Raw genomic sequence first — 26,548 nt, forward strand, 5'->3', positions numbered from 1 at the left:
TAGGCTCCAGGCTTGTACAGATTTTCAGTTAGGATGGATGGTAACTTAATAGATTGGGTTGGTAAGTTGGAGAATAGAAAGGAGAATTCAACAGTCTTGTTTTCTTTTTGAATCAACCAGTTAATTCTCATTAGTGTCATAAGATCTAATTCCCTCACATTTTTAAGATGGAGATATGTCACTGAGTCACCAGATAAGGAAAGGTACCTCTAAAATTGCAAAATTCTGTATAGTCGCTGTCTGAATTTCAGTCCCCTGCAAAACTAATTGGAATTAAATTTTAAACTTAATGTGTTAAAATATATTAACTCACTATTAAAATTCCTTAATTTCAATTCAAATTAATCTCTTAGGAAATAAATTAAACTATGGCTCCATGAGTGGTCGAAATTTTTTTGTATAAAACTTGAGAAGTAAAAGCAAAAGTCATGCTGACAATATCCCTTTTAGAAGAAAATAGTGTATAACTTAAGAAGTTATGCTTAAGTTGCTAAAATATTGGATCGACATTTTTTTCCACTTTGCTTGCAGACAATGCTTAAATGTGAATGTCTCAAAGTCAAGTGGCTTATAAAGCTTGTCAGCAATGGTATTTTGTCAGGTGCTTCTGGAAGACAGGGCACCTGTGATATAGCAGGCTTCCTCAGGATAGAGGGAGGGTAACTGCTTGGTGAGTATTTTACATACCTTCATGGGGTGAATACAAGTCCACTGGAATACTTGCTCACTAGAAAGTAATGTTTTATAGCTCAGTCCACTCTCTTATGTGTAGAAGAAGCATTTGCAATTGTAGAAATACAGATTGTGAGATCACTACTGTTGGCCAGATACCCCAGGAGTCACAAGCCTCTCAAGGCGAGAGGCTTCAGTTGCACCTGAGGTTTCAGCATCTCTGTGCTTGCAGGCCACTGAGTCATGATGCCTTGTCTTCACCTGTACCTCCCTGCAAAATGTAGATATGGATAAGAATTTCAGGAGGTGTTCATTCATCCGTCACAAGTTTCAACAAATAAAATTCCAGTTGGATGTAAGGGAAAAAAAATATTCCCGGGGGGGTGATGAAGTGTGGGACAAGTTGCTCAAAGAAGCTGAGACATACCCATACTTGGAGATTTTTAAAATCTAGTGGGTTGAGTCCTGGAGCAGTCTGATCTGACTTTGAAGTTAGCCCAGCTTGGAGCTAGGAGTTACAATAGATGACCTCTGAAGGTCATTTCCACCCTCAATTAAGTATTTTTATCTGCCATTCCACTGTGGGGCATGGTCTTGGGATAGACAGGGGTTTAGCAATTAAAGTGGCTGTCTAATTGTATTGATTTAGTGAAATACTCAGCCCCAGGACTACCCTCTCTCCTAAGACTCTCAGAACTATTAACTAAAGCTGAAGCCTTATCAAATCTGTGCAAAGTAGGTAATGTACCCGTTTTGCAGAAGAGCAGATGAAGATACAGGAATGGAGCTACTTATGCAGGCAATCAGCAAAGATGGATGTAGAACCTAAGCAGCCCAGCTTCATGCTGTACTGTAGCCATTATGAAAGCTTGGCATATCCTTTTATATGATTTGTAGAATCTTTCTAATCCCATACTTTTCAAATCATTCACTCTTAACAGCGGAGCCTTTCTGGTGTTACAAAATGCCAAATCAATTTGTGATGGTAATAGGAAAGAGAGGGGAGCCATAGGTAGCATAGGATGGAAACCCATCTGTTGATGGGTCTAACAGAGTTCATAAATATGTTTACTGTGCTGCTTTTATTTTTAATAAAGTTTGATGCTAATGTGTCTACTTCAGTAATAAATTATCAGTAAGGGCAAGGATCACTCATTCTCATCTGATACAAAGAGTGTTTAAACAAAGAAGGAGGATTATATAGGAAAATATGTATGGAAATCTGGAAACAACTATAACTCATATTTGATGCTCTGAAACATGCCTTTAGAAAACCACTATTGTCTTAGGATATGTGCAGTATTAATTAATGCAAATACTGAATTAAGCAGTGGGTTGTTTGTGGTGTCTTTTCATCTGATTTACGGGCTGCACCAGGTAGTGCCTACTTTCCTGTGCTTAGTGAGGGGGAAAAAATACTTCTTTTTTTTTCTTCCACTCATACAGATTCATATCCAGAGAACAGAAGGGTGTGACCACATGACCTGTTCACAGTGTAACACTAATTTCTGTTACCGTTGTGGGGAGAGATACCGTCAGCTCCGGTTCTTCGGAGATCACACGTCAAACCTCAGTATCTTTGGATGCAAATACCGTTACCTCCCCGAGAGACCACATTTAAGGAGATTAGTGAGAGGCTCTGTCTGTGGTGAGTGGATAAATGTTCCTTATGGAGAGTTGCACAATGAGGTGATTGGGGAGGTGTCAATAATACTTACTTTAAACCACTAGTTTTTATTTATTGGATGGGCAGTCTGTTGTTTAGTTATGTAAAAGGTAGTTTATTAAATATATCTAAATATATACCGTTTGCACTACCTTTTTTAGTGGACTGTGTATGAGTAAGTATTGCCATCTTCTGATAGCTTCTGTCTTCTAACCTTTTTTAATAATAAGTAAACAAACTGGAAAAATACTGTCAATATGCATGTTGCTGGGTGTGATTGTTATTCTAAAAGCATATAGGAGAAGTGGATCAGAGCAGGAGCTTTCTTAAATGAACCTTTGAGTCAGGGATCTATTTGAATAAAGCGCTTAGATTTAAACCTGGTCTGGGTTTGAAAAACCTAATCACTCAAGTTTGCCCATTTAAATAGGAGGATACTTACCTTTAATCTGTTCGTTTTGGTTCAGACAAGATCCAGCTTAAAACAAAATACAACTATGTACATTAATTTATTTCACAGGAATATGATGCCAAAAGCTTGACTTTTTTATTTAAAAAATAAAAAACCCCTCCTAATTAACTGTTGAAAACTGGGGACCTATTAAGGAAAATAAGACTTTTTGTACTTGAATTAAGGCATAGAAATTGGAAATGAGTTGGAATTCACCTAGGATGAGGAAATGCTATGAGTTTATCAGATGATGATGTTGAATGTAGAAGTAAAGGTAAGAGTCTGAATATGTGGAAATAGAAGTAAGCAGACTTCCAGTGATGACAAACACATTCCAGTAAGAAAACTAGGTGATTTCTATTTTAGAGCAATACAAGAGTTGGCACATTAACTCATAGTTCTGGTAATAAGAATGCTGATCTGCAAAGTTGTGGGAAGCTTGCAAACCTGGAATGATTGTCTGACAAATGGCAATAAGACATCCAGACCCTTTAATTTGACCTCAGGAACTTGCAAGGCTTGAGAACAAACTTGAGAGAGGTGAATTAAATATACAGAAATAAATAGGAAGGTAGATGAAAAATTAAAATGATTGAATGTGCCTGCTCTGATACGTTTTGTAGAGATAAATTCAAACGCATGAGATGATCTAGTCTAGATTAAAGACAATGCTGGTACAGGAGCACGTGGATATAAACTGTTCATGAATAAATTTAGGCTTAAAATTCAAGAACTGTTTCAAAGCACTTAGTAATGGTTCAGAAGACCTTTAGTAAAAGAAACAGTGGCAAACAGTATAAGCTGTTTTAAAATGGGTCTTCGTACATTTGATGGAATTATTATCTGTGATAGCAAGGGACTGTGGTCAGAGATAGTACCAAGTCTGTGCTGCTCACATGCAGGATCATGGGTAACTATTCCAAGATTAAACCTGCTATGTACAATGGATATACAAATATAAAATAAGTGGGTTTTATCACAACATAGATCTGCAAAAAATAACATTATTATTGTCTTAATTTGAGCAATGATTTACATATAAGGCATCTAAATATGCAGTTGGCATGTTTTAATGCCAAAGTCCAGAATAGAGATGCACATACTGCATGGGCGTAACTACTATTAAAATTATTTTCTATTTTCCCTGTTTCCTATTTCAAGAAGCAATAATACACAACTTTCTCCTTTTAAAAAGAAACAGCTTTATTTAGTTTTAGTTTATTTGCAGTGACTTGGAAGCAGTAAAGAAATGCAGAAGTGCATACATGAGTTAAACTTCAGTTGTGAGTTATATATGTTCATAATTATAAAAACATGCATGGAGAAGGTATAATTTTACTTTCATTTCCTGTTTACAAGTGTACTTGTGGTTTGTCTTAATTAGTAAACCAAGAAAGATTAGCAAAGCCTGCAGCCTCAGCTTAAATTTCTCGTAGGGTTTCTGTTAAAAACTTCTGTCCAGGACTACCTCTGTCATACAATGCTGTTTTTCACAGGAACGGTCATCATTTGAATGGAGACAGAGCAAGCTGAACCTGCCAGCACGTTTAGTAATTGCCCTCATTTTTACAATGGCTTGTTCACACCCAAGTTGACAAAGACTCAAAGAATTCTGCATTGACACTCATATAACCCTGTTACTTCCAGAGCTCTAAATTAAAATAGTGATCCTGATGCACTTTATGAATAACTACCAAAGAACTCCAGAGCCCTAACAGAACTCACACGTGAAAATCAAAAAATAAAAGCTTCAACAGTTTATATCAGATTAGAATTCAGGAATTCAGCTCATTGCTTTTCCTCCATTTGATTAGGTTATGGCTTTGATTGGCATATGTGAGTCAGTCTAGATTTTTGTACTTTTTTCCACGCAAGTGCACATGTGGGTGTGCATGTGTTTTTTTTAAGAAGGCATTATATTGTTTTAAGATTATATCTCCTGACAGTTTTCTTTCAAGACAATATAATCCCTAACTGTGATAGTGTCAGTTTGGTTTGTGGATTCTGTTGCCTTGAATGATGGGAATTTGGCAAGCTTTAGCTACCTTTGTGAAACCTCAACAGAATTGATCTGTGCCTGTTAATTGGGTGAGTGTAAAGGTCTGCCTAGTGAGTCAGTCCCCAGCAGTGGCCAGTTAGAAATAAGATCTCATTCCCTATCTATCTTCAGTAATCGTTGTGGACGCTTCCTTAGTTAAGGTTTGTATCTAAACCTTTGCTTAATAACTATCAATAGAGAGTTAATTCACCACTTTATGCAGTTCTTAAGTTTTGGCTTCCACAATATCTCTGGTAGGGGCTGTAGGATTTCACTATGTGTTGCATGGAGAAAGTACTTCCATTTCTCCTGGCTTTTATTGTTTCCCGATAATTTAATTGGTTACTTCTGTTATGAAATTGAGTAAATAATAATAATAGCTTAGTGACCTTCTCATGTCTTTTATAGACCCTCCATCAGATTCGTCTTTGTTATGATCTTTTATTTTTTTCTGTTTTGTTTTGAACTTAAGCTTCCTAGTCTTAAAATCAAGTTGAAAACCCATAAATGTTTAGTTCCAATTAAGGATCATGCCTGGGCTCAGAGGTGTCCTGGTAGCTAGAACTGTAAGTGTAAATCTTTTAAGGCTTTATCAGGTAAGAGGGAAACATTATCATCAGTAGGTGTTAGTGTACAAGCCTGGGTTTTGGTTCTGTTCTGACAGTCATCAGAAGATGTTGGAAAAAGGAGATGGTAGCAGATAGACCATTGAAAGCATAGTCTCTAACTTTTAGTAACATGCAAGAAATAAAGATTGGATTTCCTGTAGTAAAATGCTTCTGCTAGTTACCTAAGTAGTGGAAATTAAGAGAACATTATCTTGATTGTCAGGGAGAGATTGGGGAGGTGTTGTTAGATACATTTTCTTCTGTGACTTTTTATATGTTCTTGCTATGGAGAAGTAGTACTTATTTGAGTAAACATGATGATTTTGTAGCCTTGTGCAGTGAAGGTTTTTTGGCCTGTTTCTACTAAATCTAAGTGGGTGGGGTGTGTAGAAAGGAAAGAACACTTCATGGAAGGCTGGGATGCTATCATGGTTTCTGTTGAGAAGCAAGTATTCGTGCCTACAATCGCAAACTGCTCTATAATAAAAACAAGGGAAAAGCATTTATGACATCATAAACTTTTTCTTCATAAACCAGTGGTTTTGTAAATGTAATAGAAATCACAGGGAAAAGAAAATAACCTGGGAGCAGAAGTGGTCTCTAAATTTGATGACATTTCTCTCCCTTCTTTAGCCAGCATATTTTTTAGAGAAACTTTGTCCTGTGACCAGTGCAGTAAGCTGAAATTGCTTTTATCCTTCAGTCCCAGTGGACTTAGAGATTTCATTCTCATAGTAATTATTCAGCTAAATTGTTGGAGGCAGAATGTTTAGTTATAATATCTAGTGATGAATTGCACAGAAAGAGAAAACATGTTCAGCTGTCTTAAATGTACTTAAGATGCCGCTTAAGTTACACCTGAATTCAGTTTGAATTACATTCAAAATCAGTTGCTAGGTACTTCATGGATACGTAACAGGACACAACATGCAATGATGCTATTAAAGCAAATGAAATTTTTTTGCATGGAAAACAGCATTTCAGATAGGATTCTGAAAGCAGCATGTTTTCGGGTCCAGTGTAGTCCTGTCCCAAGACAGAGTGCAAGATGCACTTTGTGTGTGCAACGCTTTGAACTCTGCAGAAGGAAACATGCATTTCTAGGATCCAACCTTCATTTAAGTCAGTCTGATTTGTAAGAAATTGCCTATATACACTTGATAGAACTCTAAAAACAGACTCAAACTTGTGTTAGAACTTAAATCTGCATAGATGTGATTGTTTTGATTTGTAAGTGGATACTTTTAGTGGCCCTGTTACATAAACATGATATTTAGACTTGGAAGACGAAACTTTTTCTCATGCTAGTGACTAAATTTGTTTTCTAAAACTACTATATTAATTTTCTACATGGCAAAGAATTCTCTAAGGAGTTAGTGTTTTGTATACATTATCCTAAAACTGGCAACCAAATTCAAAGTTAGGCAAAGGAAAAATGCTGTCATGTTTCCCTAAACATTTCATCATTCTGCAGAAAAACATTGCTCTCTATCACAAGTGATGCAACCCCTCTGAGACGCCTGAAAATATAGTTATTGCATTATCACAGATGTCTAAATCTTTGTGCTGAGTAACCCAGTAGATAAAAGTTTACCATTAATTTGAGTAAAAGTGGAAAAAGGTTATCTTTTGAGCCTTGTTCCGTTTACAACTGTTTCTTTTTAAGTTACCTTTAAATACTAGCTTTTGAACATTACCGAAATGGCTATCATAACCTACATAGACTAATGACCTAAGATTTTATTCACCTCTGAGGCAAGTTTTATATTTGCTCCCTCTGCTAGTCTCAGAGCTAACAGATGTAAGACAGTGGATCATTGGGAAGTTTAGTGCCTGCAATAGACATCCTTAGTCTGATCAGCATTTCTTGTGTGTCATGATTCCTTCGGATTGAAAGCCTCATAATCTGTCACACTAAAACAAATGATTTGTGTAGAACTGGAATTGGATATAAAGTAATGTTCAATTCAGACATGTGAAATGGAGCATTTTATAAATGTTTCATACAATACTGATGATAATGATTGGAGTAAAAGGTACATATCTCCTGCTCTGCAGTGATTGCTGCTGTTTGTACTTTTACTGATGGTAGCTTGTGCAAGTCATGTTCACCTCATGTTAACTTGTTCCTTAATTTTAGTTTACCAAGGTAAAGGATTTAAATGCAGTAGATATATAAGGAGAGAAGTTACTTTGCTTTGTTTTTAAAGTGTAACCTTTAGAAAGAACTCATTGATAACTAGAAGAAGATACTGTCTCATGATGATGGATTTATCCTATAAGATCTTGGAACTACACTATACTCATAACTTTACATTCACAGGCAGAAAGGAAAAAGGCACTCAGTCTTTATTTCAGCTCTGAGTTACTTTGTCAAATGTGTAAGTAAACAAGTTCTTAAACTGAATTAGTTTAGGAACTGTTCTTTGTGTCTGCAAAGAAATTATTCCAGTCAAAAGCTAACTTAGTTATTTCTGCAGACTTATTTCTGTGTACTTGGTCACCAGTTCAGTGGTTTAAGTTCTTAATAATTCTAGTACCAAACGTCATGATTTTGTAACATTCTAATTACATGGTTATTAGTAAAGAGAGTTCATAGCTTTAAAACAATCTTTTACAAGCTTTACTTTGAAATTAAGAGCTCTGGTAATGTTTTTAAATGTTTTTAATTGCTCATTTTTTGAGTTTTCTTGAGGTTTTCCATCGCTCTACATTCCTTCTCCTGTCTACACTTGAATAATTTACTTGACAACTTCTGTGTGTATAGAATGCAGCACAGTGGAGTCCCAAGAAGGTTTACCATTAAGATGCCTAGCAACTAGAGTAATACAAACAATATTTGTCATTTTTTTTCTTCTAGGAATTAATGTTTCACACCCACAACACTCCTATGAAATTTAAAAGCTATGATATCAAAATAGAACATGAAAAGGACCAATTCATTTAACTGTTGTAAATATTTTCAAAATATCTCATTTTTCCCTTAGACTGCCCAAATTAGTGGCTCAGGTTATGGAGAGGTTTACATCATTATTGAATGAAGCAATCCTTTTACTGAAATCTGATACAAGTGACTAGAGAGAGGTAACAAACTTGCTTCTCCTCCATTTCTAGAGGTGAACTTTCAAAGACTTGCTTAACTTTGAAAATCACTTAATTTCAAGAACCTGATCAGACTGCTGGTGTATTGGTAAAAAGCCCTGCCCTGCTGTGTTTTCTGACAGCTGAGACAAATTACATTTGTGATCCAACCTCTCAGCCTGTATGGCTAGGGAGATTTTGCTGTTCAGTTGAAAGCATGCAACACAAGAAAGATAACTTGGATTCAAAGTTCAGTTTTAGCTTAAGTGTCTCAGAAGGAACCCTGCCATTCCCTCCATGCATTTTTACAGATCATAAACTCAACAAAAATAATGAATATGAGCATGTTTTATTTGTTCTTAGAGTCTTATGCTCTAGCTAGTGTGCTGCACAACCTCGCTGCCTTACTCCTGTAAGAGCAGAAACATGTCCTTCTAAATAATGATCCAAAATAGACTTGGCTGTGGTTTGATTTAGACCTAAATCACCACTGTACAGAAGGACTTCACCATAGCCTTTTAAAGAAAGCAGAAGCATATTTAGAGGTGATGGTCTCATTGCTTTGAGCTAACATAAACTCTCAAAAATGCTGGTTTGCTTGGCATCTTTCCAGGGTGGTTGCTGTACAGTAGTATTCTGGAGAAGCTGTATGATAGTAGCTTTATAGCTATCACGTTTCTGTCAATGCCTGAAGGATTTCAGAATGGAAACAAAAGTAAATGCAAGCTAACCGTTAATGTACAAAATGTACTCAGAGAGTTGTGGTGGGTGAAAAGGGCAAAGAGAGGGATCTGGCTGAGTGGTGATAGCTCCCAGTTAGATTTGTAGGATGAATTTACCAATAGGAATCCTGGTAAAGTATTAAAAAAATGAACCAGTGTTTGGGAGTCCAATATGAAAATATTTATGGATGGTTGGAAAGGGAAAAACAAAATGCCTACTTTGAATTGTTTAATGAATTTTGCATTTCAGCTGGAAAACTACTCATTACACCCCTAATACTGGTTCTGGGACTGGCACTGGGAGCCATAGCTGTTGTAATAGGTAAGAGTTATATAAGTGAATGAGTCTGATTCTGATTTTGCAGTGACTTTATGTATGACATCTCTGTATTTTCATCTCAGAGATGGACACAAGGTACAAATTTCATAGATACCATTTTAGTATAAAGCACATTACTTTTATCTAAAAAAAAAAAAAAAAATGTTTAGAATCTTTTTTTCTTACTTGCATTTTATGCCTATTAGGTTTACTTTTTTCCCCACTTATTTGATTTTCTGAATCAAAATCTTTTACTAGTATAGTTAAACTAATAAAATGGCCCGAGTAATTTAAACGTAGTCCTGGGGGCTGGCTGACTTGAACCCTCCCTCTAATCACCCCAGTGGACAACAATTCTAAGATCTTGGCCTTGTGCATGGTAAGATTTTGGGGGCACTAGGCATAGTCCCAAGAGCCCTCCAGCTTGAAGATGCAGCAACAACAACAAAGCAGCAAACTGCGATGTGTCAATCTCAAAATATGATCCAGTACAAGACTGCCAAATTGTATTTCATCACAAAAACAGTACTGTAAACTCATTTGCTAGAGTATCAAAGTTCTCTTAACATAGTTGTATTAATGGGGATGTAGTTATTCTAGAAAATCTGCTCTTTGCCTGGCTTAACTGAATTCTCCTGCAGAAATAAAATAAGCCATAATGATAAATGTGTAATTTTACTCATGTAAGTGCATATCCACTATTTATGTTGGCAGTAATATGTCAGTTGTGGATTATGCTGATTTACAGCTCTTTACCAGACTACTTATTCCATTTAAAATTTGCAGTGTATGCCCAGCCCTGAGGCTTGTTGAGATGTGGCACCTTTATTTTGATATAATAAAGCCAAAATATACCAGGATAGTTATATTAATAAGATTGTACATAACCAATAGGCATATAACCAAAATACCATTACAGCTTTCTTAGATTACATCTGGCCAAATAAGGAATATTGTTATTAATTTCATTATTTAGGCTAAGAATACATATCTTTTTCCTGTATTGATATTCTGAGTTGTATTCACCGAAAAGAGAGAGAGATCTTAAATATTTATTCTTTTTAGTGGCATATTTGTGCCAAAAATATAGGCAATAAAGACTTCTTAATACCAGTAAAGCTTATCTTGCTTAGCAATCTGGTATACTTTGGAGCTCTGGAGAGATGAGGGGCCCAAGAAAGCTGGTTAATACTTAAAGATCTCCTCCTCCAAGCTCAGGAGCGATGCATCCTGACAAAGAGGAAGTCAAGTAAGACTGCCAGGGGGCCTGCACGGGTGAACAAGGAGCTCCTGGACAAGTTCAAACACACACAAACAAAAAGCCTACAGAGGGTGGAGGCAAGGATAGTTAGTCTGACAGGAATACAAAGAAATTGTCCAAGCAGCCAGGGATTAGGTTAGGAAGGCCAAAGCCTTGACAGAATTAAATCTGACCAGTGACATCAAGGCCAATGAGAAGCTTCTGTAGGTACCTCAGTGATAAAAGGAAGACTAGGGAAAGTGTGGGCCTCTCTGAAAGGAGACAGGATATCTGGTTACCTGGGATATGGAGAAGGCTGAGGTACTCAATGACTTTTTTGCCTCAGTCTTCACCAGCAAGTGCTCTGGGCACGCTGCCCAAGACATGGAAGGCAAAGGTGGGGACTGGGAGAATGAAGAACTGCCCACTGTAGAAGATCAGATTCAAGACCATCTAAGGAACCTGAAGGTGCACAAGTCCATGGGACCGGGTGGAATGCCTCTGTGGGTCCTGAGGTAACTGTTGGATGAAGGGACTCTGCCACTATCCATCATATCTGAGGAGTTGTGGCAGTCCGGAGAAGTTCCTGCTGACTGGAAAAAGGGAAACGTAACCCCCATACTTAAAAAAGAAGACCTGGGGAACTACAGGCCAGTCAGTCTCACCTCTGTGCCTGGCAAGATCATGGAAAGGATCCACCTGGAAACTATGCTAGGGCACATGGAAAATAAGTGATTGGTGACAGCCAGCATGGCTTCACTAAGGGCAAATCATGCCTGACAGATTTGTTGGCCACCTATGACAGGGTTAAAGCACCGGGGGATAAGGGAAGAGCAAGTGATGTCATCTACCTGGACTCGTGCAAAGTAGTTGACACTGTCTTGCATGACATCCTTCTCTCTAAATTGGAGAGACATGGATTTGACATATGGACCAGACGGACCATGAAGTTGTGGCTGCCCCCTCCCTGGCAGTGTTCAAGGCCAGGTTGTTTGGGGCTTTGAGCAGCCTGGTGTAGTGGAAAGTGTCCCTGGCAGGGAGGTTGGGCAGCCTGGTGTAGTGGTTGAGCAGCCTGGTGTAGTGGAAAGTGTCCCTGGCAGGGAGGTTGGAACTAGATGATCTTTAAGGCCCATTCCAGCCAAAATTATGCTGTGATTCTGTAATTATGCTGGGAAGAGCACCACTCTTTTGCTTATATTGAAAATTAAGAGGGTTTTGCAGTAATATAATAGTGATAACTACAGTAATACCCAGTATGTCATTGAAGTCCCATCCTAGGTACAGCCAGATAATATGTGATCAAGAGCAGCAGTATGAGCAGTTCCAAAAACACTTGATTATTCATAGGAAAGTTTTGGTTTTGAGGTAAGTACAGCAATATCTTCTGCCACACAGCTGTTAAAGTAGTCTCAGTATCATAGCTGAAAACCATTCTACACCATTTACAAGGCTATCGAGCAAAGCAAGGACCCTGGTGACCATAGCAGTCTTCTGTTATATGTTGTTACTGTAGTGGTGTCTGAAAAGGAGATCTTTCACCATTTCAGTCAGCTGGTGGCAAGAGAAAGGGGGGTATCCTCACTTGTGTTTGAAAGAGTACCTCTTATGAAAAACAATTTTTCACTTGAATAAATGGAATTTAATTAATTAATTTTCCTCTTACAGCTTCCTTTCTCTCAAAAGGATATTAAGAATAAATAGTTCTCTACCCAGGCAAGGATAAACATTTGGTATTACTTCACAATAGATGAGGATGTTGGTAAAACAAAATAAATTTTTTTTAAAAAGTAAAGCCATAACTTGTTGCCTCTGTTACATGCAAAATGCATTGAAAACTAGTTTAGTTACATCAGCCTTAGATTTAAACCTAAGAATTACCAAAATGGTTTTAAAAGTTTTAAGTTTGTATCTTCTACAAACCAGTGTGGCTTAGGAATTAATTTATCAGAGTTGGAAGTAGGGTTAGCAGGAATTTGTTGTAAAGTAAACAAAGTGTAGCTTAACTCATTTCTGAAGAGACTGTTGCAAGCTAATAGCTTTTCTGCTTGTCCAAATGCCTTATCTAAATTCTCTTGAGACATGGAAATCTGCATCTGAATACTCTACATACATTGAGAGAACACAATGTACACACTAAGGATTGCATTTAATTATGGTTTTCTTCTTATTTTCTTCTTTTGACAGGTTTATTTGTGTTTCCTATCTATTGCCTTTGTAAAAAGCAGAGGAAAAGGTCACGGACAGGTATGCCCTGGTAAGGATGGACCTTACTCACCTGAACTGAGCTGGTCCTGCAAGGGCTATATGCGCTTTGTGCAACAGAGCAATACAGTGCTGGTAACAGCATCAAAGCCACCGCCCTGGAAGAAGAATGGGGGATCGATCTCCTGCCGTCTTCCCTCAGATGAAAACACTACTGCAGACCAGAAAGCCTCTTTGCTCTGGTGCACTCTGAACAAGATGGGCCCCCTGACTGCTGCTTTTTAAATGTTTGTTTTGTTTTTTTAATTATTACTTTGGAGGGGTTTTTTGAGTCTTCTGAACTAGACAATCAAAGTCTGTATTGTAGCCACAACTCTACTACCGATTTGGCCTGTGAAGAAAGCATTTAACTGCTTACATGTGCTCCATTTAACTTCAGTGTCAGCCTTTAAGGGGGAAATGCTTAGAAGTGTTTGGACTCTTACTGTGTACTGAGCATACTACTTTTGGTATTAAAAACTACTTCTGTAAATAAATTCCATAACACAGCATTCTGTTCAGCATACCGAAACCCTGTTACATGCCAGAGCATGACAGCTGGTTATCTTCTGAGTCCTGCTGGTGGGCAAGAGTGTAAATTACCACTGCCAAACTGCAGTGCCTCAGAAGGAAATATCCTCAGTATTGAAGCTCTGTGATACTTACAAATATGCTGATTGGTTTCACTTCAGTATTTAATTTATGACAGTCTATTAATATTGATTGTGGGGTGTAGAGCATTTTGAAACTCTCCCATTACAGAAAAAATTTGAAGGATTTAGATAATAAGGATCTTCCTGTCCCAAGATATCCCTGAAGTGTGTTTGCAGGGAAGCTGGAAACCTGCACTTCTGTTCTGACTTGGCATAAATACACGTGCTAAACACTAGTTGTGTGAAGATTGACTTGATGAAACTTTAACTTTTTATGTCTGAAGTAGGCTACATAACTCTTAAGAGCATCCACTGATGTCTCATAAGGAAAATCTGTGAATTTGGGTAAGGGGAGGGGTCATGAATTCTTAGGAGACCATTTCATTCTTATTCTCTGCTTCCAGTGTTTCTCTTTCTGGGTGTTACAGATCTGAAGAGAATAGCTATCGTTGCTCTTTTTTCCTAACTTCAGAGTACTACTGTTTGCTACCAGACCTCTTTCTGAGCACATCACCACAAGAGCAATGTAATTCGGTGGTAGGAATCAGCTACTGAGAATTTTTTCACTTTCAGTTATTATCCAAATTTATCATACAAATATAACTTTAAAAAAATCAGAATAAAACAAATTTCTGTAATGAGAACACTGATACAAAGGAACTGAATAAGAGAAATGTCTATACTTTAAAAATTCAAGCTGATCTTAAAGAAAAGAAGATTGGATTTGTACTGTGAAGGTACTTTTTTCAGTGTGTGTTTGAAGATGCATATATATATATATTTGCATATATATGGGGAGAGTGGGAAGCAGGGAGGTGGGCAATGTCCTAAAAAGTCCACAGACTTCAAAATTTAGGCCTGCAAATAGCATATCATTTGAGAGGATGTACTTTGCACCACTTTGAAAATTGTTATTAAATCTGAATCTAGTTGTAATTTTAGTAAGTATTATTCTACCCCACAAACAATACTGTTTTAACATACTCACTTTGACTTCAAAGCCTCAGTGGAAGAAACTGATGATTTTTGTTTACCTGGAAACACAAGTATCAGCTTACCATAGTTGACTAGTATGCTTGATTTCTGCCAGCTTCTGGTTTTATTTTCTTATTTTGTTTTTTTTTGTTGTTGTTGCAAGAGTGTATACAAGCACACCATAGTGGTCAACAAGTACTTAATATTTCCATTTGAACTTAAGGGCGTATTGACCCTGTTGTCCTAATGGTAGAAATAATACCTTTCTAAGATCTGCAAATTAAGCAGGGAAGCAGTGACATTTAGAAGTAAAGTTCAAAGTCTATTGTCAATGCAAACTCACCTGTTAATTAGATTTCTTCTTTTGTGACACATCAGTTTTCCATTTCTGTTCTGTCTGAGGTTGAAAGCTGCCTTAAAATCAGTCTTGGTTTTGAGTGTGTTTTCTGAGGTTATACATATTAGTTGTCTTTGGCTTACTCAGGGATTTTTATTCCTTTCTTTAAATGTCAAATAATGAAGATATTTTTGTATTATTTAGAAAAACCTTCAGACCTCACAGTGTGAGATACATATAGATTTGGGTTTGCAGTGCAGTCTGTAATACAGTGTCAAACTATTCCACTTGAGAATATTTTAGTACTTGAGATTATCTGTAATGAACTATACAGTGGATTAATTTTCTTTCTTTTCCTGGTTCTTTGTAAATGCATGAGAGATTCTTACAGTCTTTGTAGCTGTTTTCGCTCTGCCATGTTTGCCACTTTCAGTTTCTGATGGGAGTTTGTAAGATCTGAAATTAAGGTGCTAGAATAAAGAACATAAAAGGGAAGATAATAGATCTGCATTACTTATATTCAGAAAGCATATCATTGTGGGTGGCTCAACTACTACATTGTAATTTCATCTAGACCATTTTGCTTTTATCAGAACAGATTAAATCAAATGGAAATGGTTCTTCATTTTTCTACATATACCAAAACGAGGCATCTTTGACCTTGTAAAGATGAGAGAGTCTAATCTTGCTTTTTCTGTTAAAAAAAAAAATTAAAATATTTGCTTTTACTTTTCTGTAGAACAGAAAAAAATTTAAAGAATCAGGCACAGTAGGGATATGGAATACTTTTTTTTATCCATATAAAAATATTCCCACTTGAATAGTACAATTTTTCATCAATATTAAATATGAAATCATAGAATGGTTTGTATTGGAAGGGACTTTCAAAGATCATCTAGTTCTATCCAACTCCCTGCCATGGACACTAGATAAGGTTGCTCAGATGCTCAAAGCGTCATCCAACCTGGCCTTGAACACTTCTGGAGAGGGGGCAGCTTCTCCACGCAACCTGTTCCAGTGTCTCACCACCCTCACAGTAAATTATTTCTTCCTTGTATCTGATCAAAATCTACCATCTTCCAGTTTAAAACTGTTACCCCTCATTCTATCCCTACACTCCCTGATAAAGAGTCCATCCCCATTTTTCCTGTGTGCCCCCTTTAAGTACTGGAAGGCCACTGTAAGATCTCCCTGGAGTCTTCTCCAGGCTGAACAACCCCAACTCTCTCAGCCTGTCCTCATAAGGGAGGTGCTCCAGCCCCCTTTGTGGCCTCCTCTGGACCCACTCGAGCAGGTCCATGTCCTTCTTATGTTGGGGGCCCCAGAGCTGGACACAGGACTCCAGGTGGGGTCTCACAAGAGCAGAGTAGAGGGGGAGAATCGCCTCTCTCGACCTGCTGGCCACACTTCTCTTGATGCAGCCCAGGACACAGTTGGCTTTCTAGGCTGCGAGTGTACATTGCTGGCTCACAGTCAGTTTTCCATCCACTAACACCGCCAAGTCCTTCTCCCCAGGGCTGCTCTCAATACACGCACTGCCCAGCCTGTATTTGTGCTTGGCATTGCCCTGACTCATGTGCGGGACCTTGCACTTGGCCCTGTTGACCTTCATGAGGTTTGCACAGGCCCACCTCTCAAACCTGTCCAGGTCCCTCTGGATGGCATCTCCCTTCACTCCAGCGTGTTGACCGCACCACACAGCTTGGTGTCATCGGGGAAGCTTGCTGAGGGTGCACTCAATCCACTGTCCATGTCACTGACAAAGATGTTAAACAGTGTAACGTAGCCAGCTGAAATATGAGAAGTAGTTTAGTACAAAACTTTATTCAATATAATGTTAGCTTTTAAATAGTTCATCTTGTATCACAGGAAATCTTATGTACATCAAAGTCATGTCATCTGTTTTACAAGCATTAATATAATTTTGAAAGAAATGGAATGGACTTTGTAATGTAATGATGGTTTTCTTTCATTTTGTAAATCTGTTTTGTTTTTTGTAACTACTCTGAAGAAACCATGAGAATGTTCTACTCCATCTTTATTAGCAGAAAACTTCATGAGGCAGCTGAATTAACCTGCTAAGGCAGATTTCATGCTACTGTATGCTGGTCATTGCTGGTTTGCTTTTACCACATTTAATATTTAAGATTATCCTTGTGCAAAGTTGTTGCTCATTGATAACTGTATTCAGACCAGGAAATGCTTAAATCCATTCTACGCTAGCCTTCTCTTTCAAGCTTGCTTGAAATGGATTTGCCCACGTGCTTGGGCCTCCTTGCAGACAGGCAGTTGGAGCTGGTGCCCTCCATCCTTTTCCTGCCAGGGAGGGCTGACTGGGCATGCCAGGCTGAAGGGAGCTGCTCTCCCTTTCTTCACTTTGTTTGCTAAAAGTAATTAGTTGTATTTTATTAATTGGGTCGAGTTTCAGGCCTGCTCAGCCGTGTGAGTGGCAGGATGGTTCTGATTGCTGTGGCATCTCAGAGCATAATTAGGCATTTTTGCAGAGTTTATCCAGGAGCTTGTGACTGGAAAATAACTGCTTTTCCTTGTGTCAACTTATTAGCCAGTGAGAATAAGAAGCTGAGCAGGAATACAAACAAGAGGCAGAAGCGCAGTTCTGAGTAGCCTTGTTCTGTAGCTAACCCATCGGTTTTAGTTTGATACAAAAGTCTGCTGGTTATCAATTTTTATCTCTATAATAAATAGTATATTTATATCTTTCAGCTGTCATTAAAATACAGTGCACCTTGAGTGATCTATTAGCTTCCTTTGGGGCAGTGCAAATGTGAAAGTTAGGGAGGATTTTGTGTTTGGTTTTGATGTTACTAATGCTGACTTCATAACTTTTCCTGGTATGTTCGGGGCTTTTTAATTTACATCTATTTACTGATTCTGAAAGTGTGATCAACGTGAAGGTTTACTTTATTAAAAATATTAATTTGCAGGGACTATTGCCAATTTAGCTAGAAGGTGTTTTGGATCACCATCAGGTATTATTTTTAGCCAAGGGGCTTTCTGTTCTTTCAAATACTGCCATAGTTTGTATCATGTTAAATGGTTTGTAGGTAGGGCAGTAATTCAATGAGAGGATACAAATTCTCCAGCGATTGAATGCTTTCTCTTGCCGGTTAGATCTGAAAAACTGTTTAATATTCAATGGCCAAATAGTTTGCCATGCAGGCTCTTAGTTTTTTTAAAACTTAGTTGTGGTGTTTTGTTTCTTGAGCAAACTGCATCATTCATACTTCTTGGCATAATAATTATGTAGGTCCACACTGTGGGTAAGAACCATGAATTACTCTCACATTTATAATCTCTGTTAGATCTCTGATTTTGCTGATGGAAAGAATCCTATCTGAGGAAACTATTGGAGAGATTATTTCTTAATTTTCTTTAATTTTGCAGCCTTATAGTTGCAGTGGGTCAGCTCCATTCCTGACATCAGTCATAGTCCCATGAAATCAGAGGAGCCATAACTGTTTTCAGGCCAGTATGGAATTTGGTTGCAAATACTTTGATAAAAACATCTGGAATCACGTTGATTGTGCAGCAATTTAAAAATCTGGTTCACTTCTGAAGAAGCGCAAACTACTACATAGCCAGTCCTTTCACTTTCAGAGTGATGCTGGTGCTGTTTACTGAGGGCATGGAGTAGAGAAGAATTCCCAAATTATGTTCTTACTAAAGCAAATTGTCAGGGGAAGGAATACTAGCTTTTAGTGTAAGGGACCTTCGTAATGATTTGAGTCACTAATAAAGTTAGAAGTAACATCCATAGACAGTGTTAAATAACATACTTTAAAATTCTGCTTCAGTCTAACATATTAGCACAGCGTAAGAATTGCAGTTACAGCTGCTCAGTATTTTTCAGACTTTAACACATAAACTTGAAAAAGAGGGCATACAACATTTAAAAGTTATGTTGCTGGTGTATTTTGTGGCTTGTCTTGCTACTGCTACGTGAAAAACCAGCTGAGCCTTGATTCAACTGCAGGACTAGCAGTGTTTTCACTTAAGTACTGCTCAAGCTGTAACACAACACCCCCAAACATTTTTCTTAGTAAAACTAGTAAATGCTGCTTGTTGCGGTTACAGAGGACTGTAGCTCCCTCTCCGATTCTTCCATATCTTTCTGTGTGTAAGAACTCAGGATCTATAATCTCTACATTCTCTCTCCAGTAAGGAATGGAGTGCTTGTGTTAGGTAACTAATCACTGATGTTTCTCAGCCTGACAGTGAAGTACCATAAGGTAGGGAAATAGAAACTGGTCTTAGAGTGCATGCTCTGATTTCAAAGACAAAAATGTGTAATAAGCTTTAATTACTTAGTCCCTAGTAAAAAATAAATACATAAATTTCTAAGCACAATTTCAGCTGTTTATCTCTAAATCTATTTTTTTTTTAAAAAAAAAAAAAAAGAGTAGCTATAAAAGCAAGTAGTTTATTAAACAGTGCCTATTGTACAGAAGAATACCTTTTTGGAGCTTATTTGACTTGTCAAAACTTGAAAAATTAATCTGAAGTGTTTTGGATGGTTCAAAGTCAGAAGAGAAATATTATTTAAAAATAATTGATTTTTTTTTTAGCATAAACATGGGTTTTGCACATACCTGCTTAAACACAGTTGCATGCTAACCCCATTCAGTGTTCATCTTGTTGAATATTTGTCAGACTGAAAACAGTATTGTTGAAATTTTAACCTGCTGTCACTGAGCATGATGTTACTAATACGGTGCCACATTTACCTCATTTTTAGAAGGAAAATCTACTTACAGAATCCAAACAAGCTGTTCAGATATTTTAAACCTGTCCTGTAAAAGTGCTGATGTAGTCAAGAAACATTTTCATGCCTTATGCAAGCTCTGGGTAAGCAGATGGATTCAGTCTTCAGTCATGGACTATCTTTTTGCATAAAAAATGCACTCTTAAGAGTTCTTCCTATCGATTTACATTCTGCTGCTTCGTGTCCAGAAATTGCAAGGACAGGGATAGACTTACATTTCACTGTGTTTACCATCTCACAATAAAATGTTTACCATATTTCCATTTATTATACACTCTTATTTCTAATATTCTCCTTTTCCTTCCAAATTTCACAATTTAAAACTGACTTGTGAAAATGGTTGAAGATTAAATTGGACCTGGAAAATGTGATCTCATAAGTAGTTGTTCCAGTAATGCTTTGTTGAGCTATACCAGCAAAAGGTTAATTTTGTTGTATTTAAATTACTGAAATGCAGAATGCTGAAATCTGTTTTTCTTCTGGGCTTTTAATTTTGCATTTTTTAAAAAAATGTAATTAAAAGCACAGTTGTCTTTGTTACATAACTAACCATCTGAGTCCAAATAACTTCTTAAGGTATTTGTTAATTCTTGTGACTGTGGTAGAGATGAGAATAATAGGTGCTGAGAAAAAGAAAACGTGATCTCTTAAGAGGCTATCCAAGCTGAACCATGATAATTCAATGAGAAACCTTCCTCTGCCCCATGTCTTTTATATGTTTTAAGGTGAAGAATTCCATTTAAAATAGGGTTCATTTGACTGGCAGGAGGTAGGGGTAGCGAGACGATAGATCACATCCCTTTTAGTGTACAGGCTTCTGGCACAACTAGAGTGCTGGCCAAAACACCATGGATTCTTTAAGACAGCAATTTCTAATTTCACGTTTGGGCTATATACAAATGATGCATCCGTGTTTAGAACTTTCTGTAGTATATTTATTTGATGACTAAGAAGTTATAAAAACTGGAGGTTGGTACCCATATAATCAACGCTTGAATTCCAGTGTTCAGTGTATTTTGTATAATATAATGAGGAATTTTAAATGTGTAAGTGCCTTATTGCTTGAAACAAATGAAAGGTGTTTGTTCCCCTCCATAGAGCAATATGGGAATTTCTGTTCCATGGACTCCTACAGACATGTTAAGCCAAAGGAACCAATAGTGGTTTGCTCAGAAAGTTGAAAAATGTTATGTTAGTGATGAATTTATCTTTTTACAAATTATAAAAGTAATCTGGCATGACTATTTTAATTCTGATTATCTCATTTCTGAGTTTTTTAACTTGCTGTTCACACACACGCCCCCCACACCCTCCCGCCCCATCTCCGTTCAGACTTCTGCAGAAATGCGTCTGATATTGTTGTCTTCTTTGGTCTTCCAGCATAACCAGCTAGGAGTTTTCAACCTTTCTTTCACTTAAAGAAATGCAACTTTTGGGGGAAGAGAATTCAGCTGAAGTTAGGTTAGACCACAACCTGTGTTACATGTACCTTCAAACTCCAGGGCTCAAACGGGACGTGATCTGCACGATTATTAATATGCAGATGGAAATAGTGAGGAGCATGGTGCTTGGAGGTGCATTGTAGCTAGGTTGGGACTTAAAGCGGTTTAACAGCATTTCAGAGGTACCCAACTTGAACTAACATATCCTGTTAATATAAGTTGGTAATTCCTCTGGGGTGGGTATTTTTATGGACTAAACCGTCAAACAAGCTTTGTGGAACAGCTCTGGGATCTCTGCCCAGCCCTTGTTGCATGGTGGGAGGTATGATCTGAAAAAGTAGTATTCATTGTACCATCTTCAGATAGTTTCAAAATAGATACCATAGGGTTTTTTCCTTCTGGGATTACTTCTTCCCAGAAGACAGTAGAATTTTACCTTTTATGATCTAGATTTTCTAAAGGACCTGTATTTTCTTACTAACATTGCTCCCATTTTTGACCATCTATTGGAAGTCAGGTGCCAAGAATAAGCTGCTTTTCTAAAGTTATCTTGAATTATATGAACTTCTGGTAGAAATTACCCTTAAAAATATTTAAGTTATAAAAAGGTAATTATCAGAAGGAAATTGAGTTAATAATGGAGGGGTGAGAAGAAAAATTATTCTTAGAAGGTCTATCTACTGTAAATTCATGATCATAAAATGGTTTTACTGTGTTCAATTTCCTCCACTAAGAATTTGTGAAGGAAGGAAAAGAGGGAGAAATTAAGATGAGAAGAGTATCTTTTGGAACCTTTTATTCTTTTGAAGTTTTTCAGAACAGTAGGAGAAGCTTTTTTTTCCCCTGAAATTCTTAACTGGTAATATAGCTGTCACTTGCAGTGTTATTTCTTCAGGAAGCATCACACACAAGTGTTTCATCAGGATTCAACTTGCATAGTTGAAGGTTTTGATGATAGGGAATTTGATTTAGAACCATACTGCAATAAAATTATAAGTGAATTGTCACTCTTACAGATTTCTTAATAACTTCTATTTCAGTATTATCTCCACTTTTTGGGGCATTAACTAAGTCATTCTGTAACCATTGAATAGCAGGCACCATGTATCAAAATACTTCTTCAATCTTAAGAGTTACTGTTTATTTTAAAAAGTTATTTCCTTAAATGAAATTATTTTCTTTTACAACCAGCAGGCACACAACCAAAATGCTGATAAGGTTTTTCCATTACCTTTCTCTTGCATTTAGCTGATAACTATCTCTTTTTTTGTTGCGTAGTATTGCAACAATGGTCTTCATGCTGTAATAACTTGACAAATACCTGGTAGTCTTGGGCAATATTTTTACAAATAATCCATCTTCAAGTTGGTATTTAAATGTACACCAATAATCACTGTTGAGTGTGTTACCTTTGTGGCTACTTTAGTTTGTGTCAATGTTTTGTAAGGATTATTTCTTGCTACCCTCTTCAGAGTGCCTTTTAATTTAGGAGGTCTAGAGATGGTTCACTGAAGTCTTCTGTTGAATCTACCATAGTAATGTCTGACTTTTAAATTTGTCCTGATGAATGTATAAGTAAAATCCTGTTCTTCAAAAAGCTATAGCAGACACAGGTTGTATATGCACATGTACATGCATGGATACAAGGGAAGGTGTTCTGCCAATGTTTGTCCTGCTGGACAGGACCTTTTGGAAGTAAGTGAATTTTTTAACAGTTTTATTTTCAAAATGTTACCTCACGAGTATTCAGTAGTAGGTATGTCTCTGTACTGCTTCACTTTGCTAAATACAATCACAATCATGGTAGGCAGTTTAATTTAAAAGACTGTGATGAATCTGGTGTCCATACTGAGAGTGAAGTTCGTAAGTCAAAACTTACGGTACTTTGTTTCCTTTAAAGGCATTCCTTTCACCTACACTGATATCCCAAGCCCCTGTTACCAACAGACTGAAAAAGTGCTTCCCCATGATGAAATGGAAGAATGTAAAGCAGCATTTGAATGCACTCCACCTGTCTTAGAATCAATATTCAGAAATGGGGGGGTGGATTTAATGAATTGTGGGAAGACATATATTGTAGAGTTTGTTCACTTGCACACAAGGGGTTTTACGATGTCATCTAGTAACATCTACCTAATAAAGTTTTAAAAAAGAAAAATAAAACTTGTCTGAATGTTTAACTCTTTCTGTAAAAAATTGTATGCATGAATGATAGTTGACCAGATCCAAGGAGTCTTGCTTAAATCTGTAATATTTCTTATGATATCTTGTGTAATCCTACATAATGATTCTTATGTAATCCTACAAAAATTCCACTGAATTTTTTAAACTTCAGAATCTTTCTGTTAACAAACACTGTATTACAGTCACTTTAGTCTTTCACTACTTTAACATTGAAAATGAAACCAGAGGTAGAAAGCCAGTTTATTATGATGAGTATTGTTATGTAAAATACTCCCTGCCCTGTGATGGTATCTCTGGGCTACTGCTTTCATTTTTTAAAAGCATCATAATATGCAACACAAAATTTTCCCTTGTCATGAAATGTTAAAATTTTATCTTAAAATAACCCAATACAAAATGAGGAGAAAATATGCTAAAATCAGTTTTCCCATTCCCTTGTTAGGACTACTTCTTAAAGCTCCATATCCTTCAAAGTCAGTTTTTAGAGAAGGCAGTCTGTAGCTGTGAACTTGAAATATGTAATCCATTAATTGAACCAGGTGCCCTCTCTGGAAAGGAGCTGTTTTCAGTTTCCACACTTGATGAACTGACAATATTGATGGAATGTTTTGTCTGATGTGTTGGGTTTTTTAAACACTATGCCTAATGATGAAATTGCATTTGCATGTTCATGCACAGGCAGACAAGGTATTATGCTTCTCTACAGTCTGTTTCTGTAGGAAATAAAGCTGAAAAACAATTCACTGCGGTGAAATACGCAGCAAAACTCTTGAGGCCAGTGCTAGATGCCTCTGGCCAAGGATAAGTCTTTCAGCCCTCTCCCCAGCCCCCTTCAAAACAGTCAAGATTTGCAACCAAATGTCAAGGGCATCATACCAGAGGTTCCTTATCTGCAGGAATTCTAGCATGTGGTCTGCAGCAATGGAAGGATGGTAAGGAGGCCAAAGAAATTGATATCCCTGGAGCTGAAACTGAAATTAAAGGCTAACTTCTCACTTGCAGTCTCATGCTGTTTGACAAAAGACAGAAAAGCAGAGTTTGATTATAAACGTGGTATTTCCCTAAGTAAAGGAGTAATGTGCTCCATAGAGATTTCAGATATGCAACTGTGATTTTTAGATGCTTCCCTTCAGATGATTGACATGTGCTTTTGTGGGTACTTGAAATAGTGATTATAGGATATAAAGTCAGTGTTTTCCCTGAATCAATGCATTTCTGCCTGCTTATAAGAAATTACATTTAACTATTAATAATTAAAACAAACTAACATTCCAAGAATTTTTAATTAATATTTTAATATCTCATGCATTTGTTTAGTAGTTTGTCTTCAGCAGCAAAACAAGGTGCCAGTATGCTGGAATCTGTGATACGTGAAATACTGGCTAATGAGAACAGAATTAGAATTAGCAACCACATGGGTAAAGCTGTCACGCTTTTGAAATGCTGATACAGCTTTTATGAGTCTTGCCTTATCAACCACAAGGTTTATTTGGCAGGTCAGCAAGGTATCTTGTTTACATACGTTATTTGAGTTTCTAGAAATCTTTGCTGGAATTCCTTGAAATAGCCTGAAATGAAATTAATTAGGCATGGGCTAAGAAAGAGGATCTCACATGGACAACGTGGACATCGTATGGTCAGGAGATAGAAAAGAGTTGGAGTAGCTTTTGTTGTGAAGGGAGGATGCTGGTTGAACTGCAGAGATCTGTGCTTGGACTTTGCTCTTGAATGTAATTGCAGTGATGTGAAGAAAAAGGTAAGCAATGGGGTAACAAAAGATGTTGATGATGGAGAGTTAGGATGGTAAAGGTGAGAGCTAGTAACAATAATCAAATGAACGCTTTTTGGACAACGAAGAAGAAGGTAAGAGGAAAGCTCTTCAGCATGGGAATGATATGACTGATACTTAATGGTTATCGTGATTGTTATAAAGATCTTAATATTTGAGTGATGCAGAAAAGACAAAATAGTGACCAAGCAGGAGCCATAGCAAAAAAAAAAAAAAGGGGGGGGAAGTCTTCACGTGAATGGTGAAAGACTAGTAGAATTGCCTGCTGAAGGATATTGTAGATGCTGAGGTATGAAGGGGAAAATAAAGCAGTTCAGAGGATAGAAATCTGTGGCAAGTCACCAAATGTATAGATAGATAGCCTGTTTGGCTCAGGAAGTCCTTGAGTCAAAAATGTTTGGAGGCCTGGACAGTAGTAGATGGTAGAATTTGTTTGCTGTATCTTGCATCCTTCCCCAGGCATCTGGTTTTGCTTATGGTCAGAAGAGGATATTGGGTTCCTGAAGCATCATTCTGTCCCAGCATTTCTAGGTCGTCCTCTTTTTCTTCTTATATTGAAGGTCGCTAGGTAGGGAGTATGTTGTAGCAGATCTCAGTGGTGATTCATTGGGGATGGTGGGGAAACGGCCTCTCCCATCCTACTTGGCTGTGGAAAACACTTCTTGCGTGGAGATGCTGGTAGGTAAGATACAAATTTGCAAAGTTGAGACACAGTGCAAGCCTGTCCACTTTGTAGTGCACTATTCTCACCATCGCCTAATTTTGTTCCACCTGATCTGAACAGTGTTCTTGTGTCAGCCTTAGTTCTACCTAGCTTGTCCACTTACCCTCTTTTGGATGCGCTCACAGTCATGTCAACCTTTCTCAGGCTGTTTTTCCTCTTAACACTTCTGCTACTGGAATATTGAAATGGTCTGAAGCTAAATTTTGTTTTCACAACACTTTAGTGATGGATGCATCCAAGTCCATGTTCTGTGATGGCCCAGAGCTCAATTCCTTGATACACTTGGACATACATAAATAATTGCTTCTCTAGAAACATTTCTTTCTACAAATGTGACAGCTGCATTTTTAGGTGCCTATTGCCCACTTTTGTCTGCCTTCTATCTCATCAATTTCATTTTGCTTTGTAAATAATGGTTTCTATTTTGTTCTCTTTCATGTTAAAAAATGCTGGACAGTTTCCAAAATCTAGCAGATACAAGGAAAAGAGCAGTAAATCAAAATAAAATGATAAAGCTAGTTAAGCCTGAAGAGAAGCATTGTGTGATTAAATAGGACTCTGCTAGAGATTCCCCTGACGATAATTGTACACTTGTGCACTCCTCATTTTCTGATTTTCATTTA

The 26,548-nt window shown here is 37.3% G+C and overlaps 1 protein-coding gene across 1 annotated transcript in view; it reads left to right on the plus strand.

Moving 5' to 3' along the window:
* RNF217 (ring finger protein 217) overlaps window positions 1-23,173 on the plus strand; it is a 69,398-nt gene extending 46,225 nt beyond the window's left edge. The window contains exons 4-7 of the mRNA XM_074896249.1: window positions 2,119-2,320; window positions 9,489-9,560; window positions 12,982-14,428; window positions 23,129-23,173. Coding sequence (XP_074752350.1) covers window positions 2,119-2,320; window positions 9,489-9,560; window positions 12,982-13,055 — 348 coding nt within the window. The 3' untranslated portion in view covers window positions 13,056-14,428; window positions 23,129-23,173. The remainder of the gene's footprint in view (window positions 1-2,118; window positions 2,321-9,488; window positions 9,561-12,981; window positions 14,429-23,128) is intronic.
* Window positions 23,174-26,548: the final 3,375 nt, after the last annotated feature.

Source organism: Athene noctua, chromosome 1 (assembly GCF_965140245.1).
Source record: "Athene noctua chromosome 1, bAthNoc1.hap1.1, whole genome shotgun sequence".
In the NCBI taxonomy this organism is placed as follows: Eukaryota; Metazoa; Chordata; class Aves; order Strigiformes; family Strigidae; genus Athene; species Athene noctua.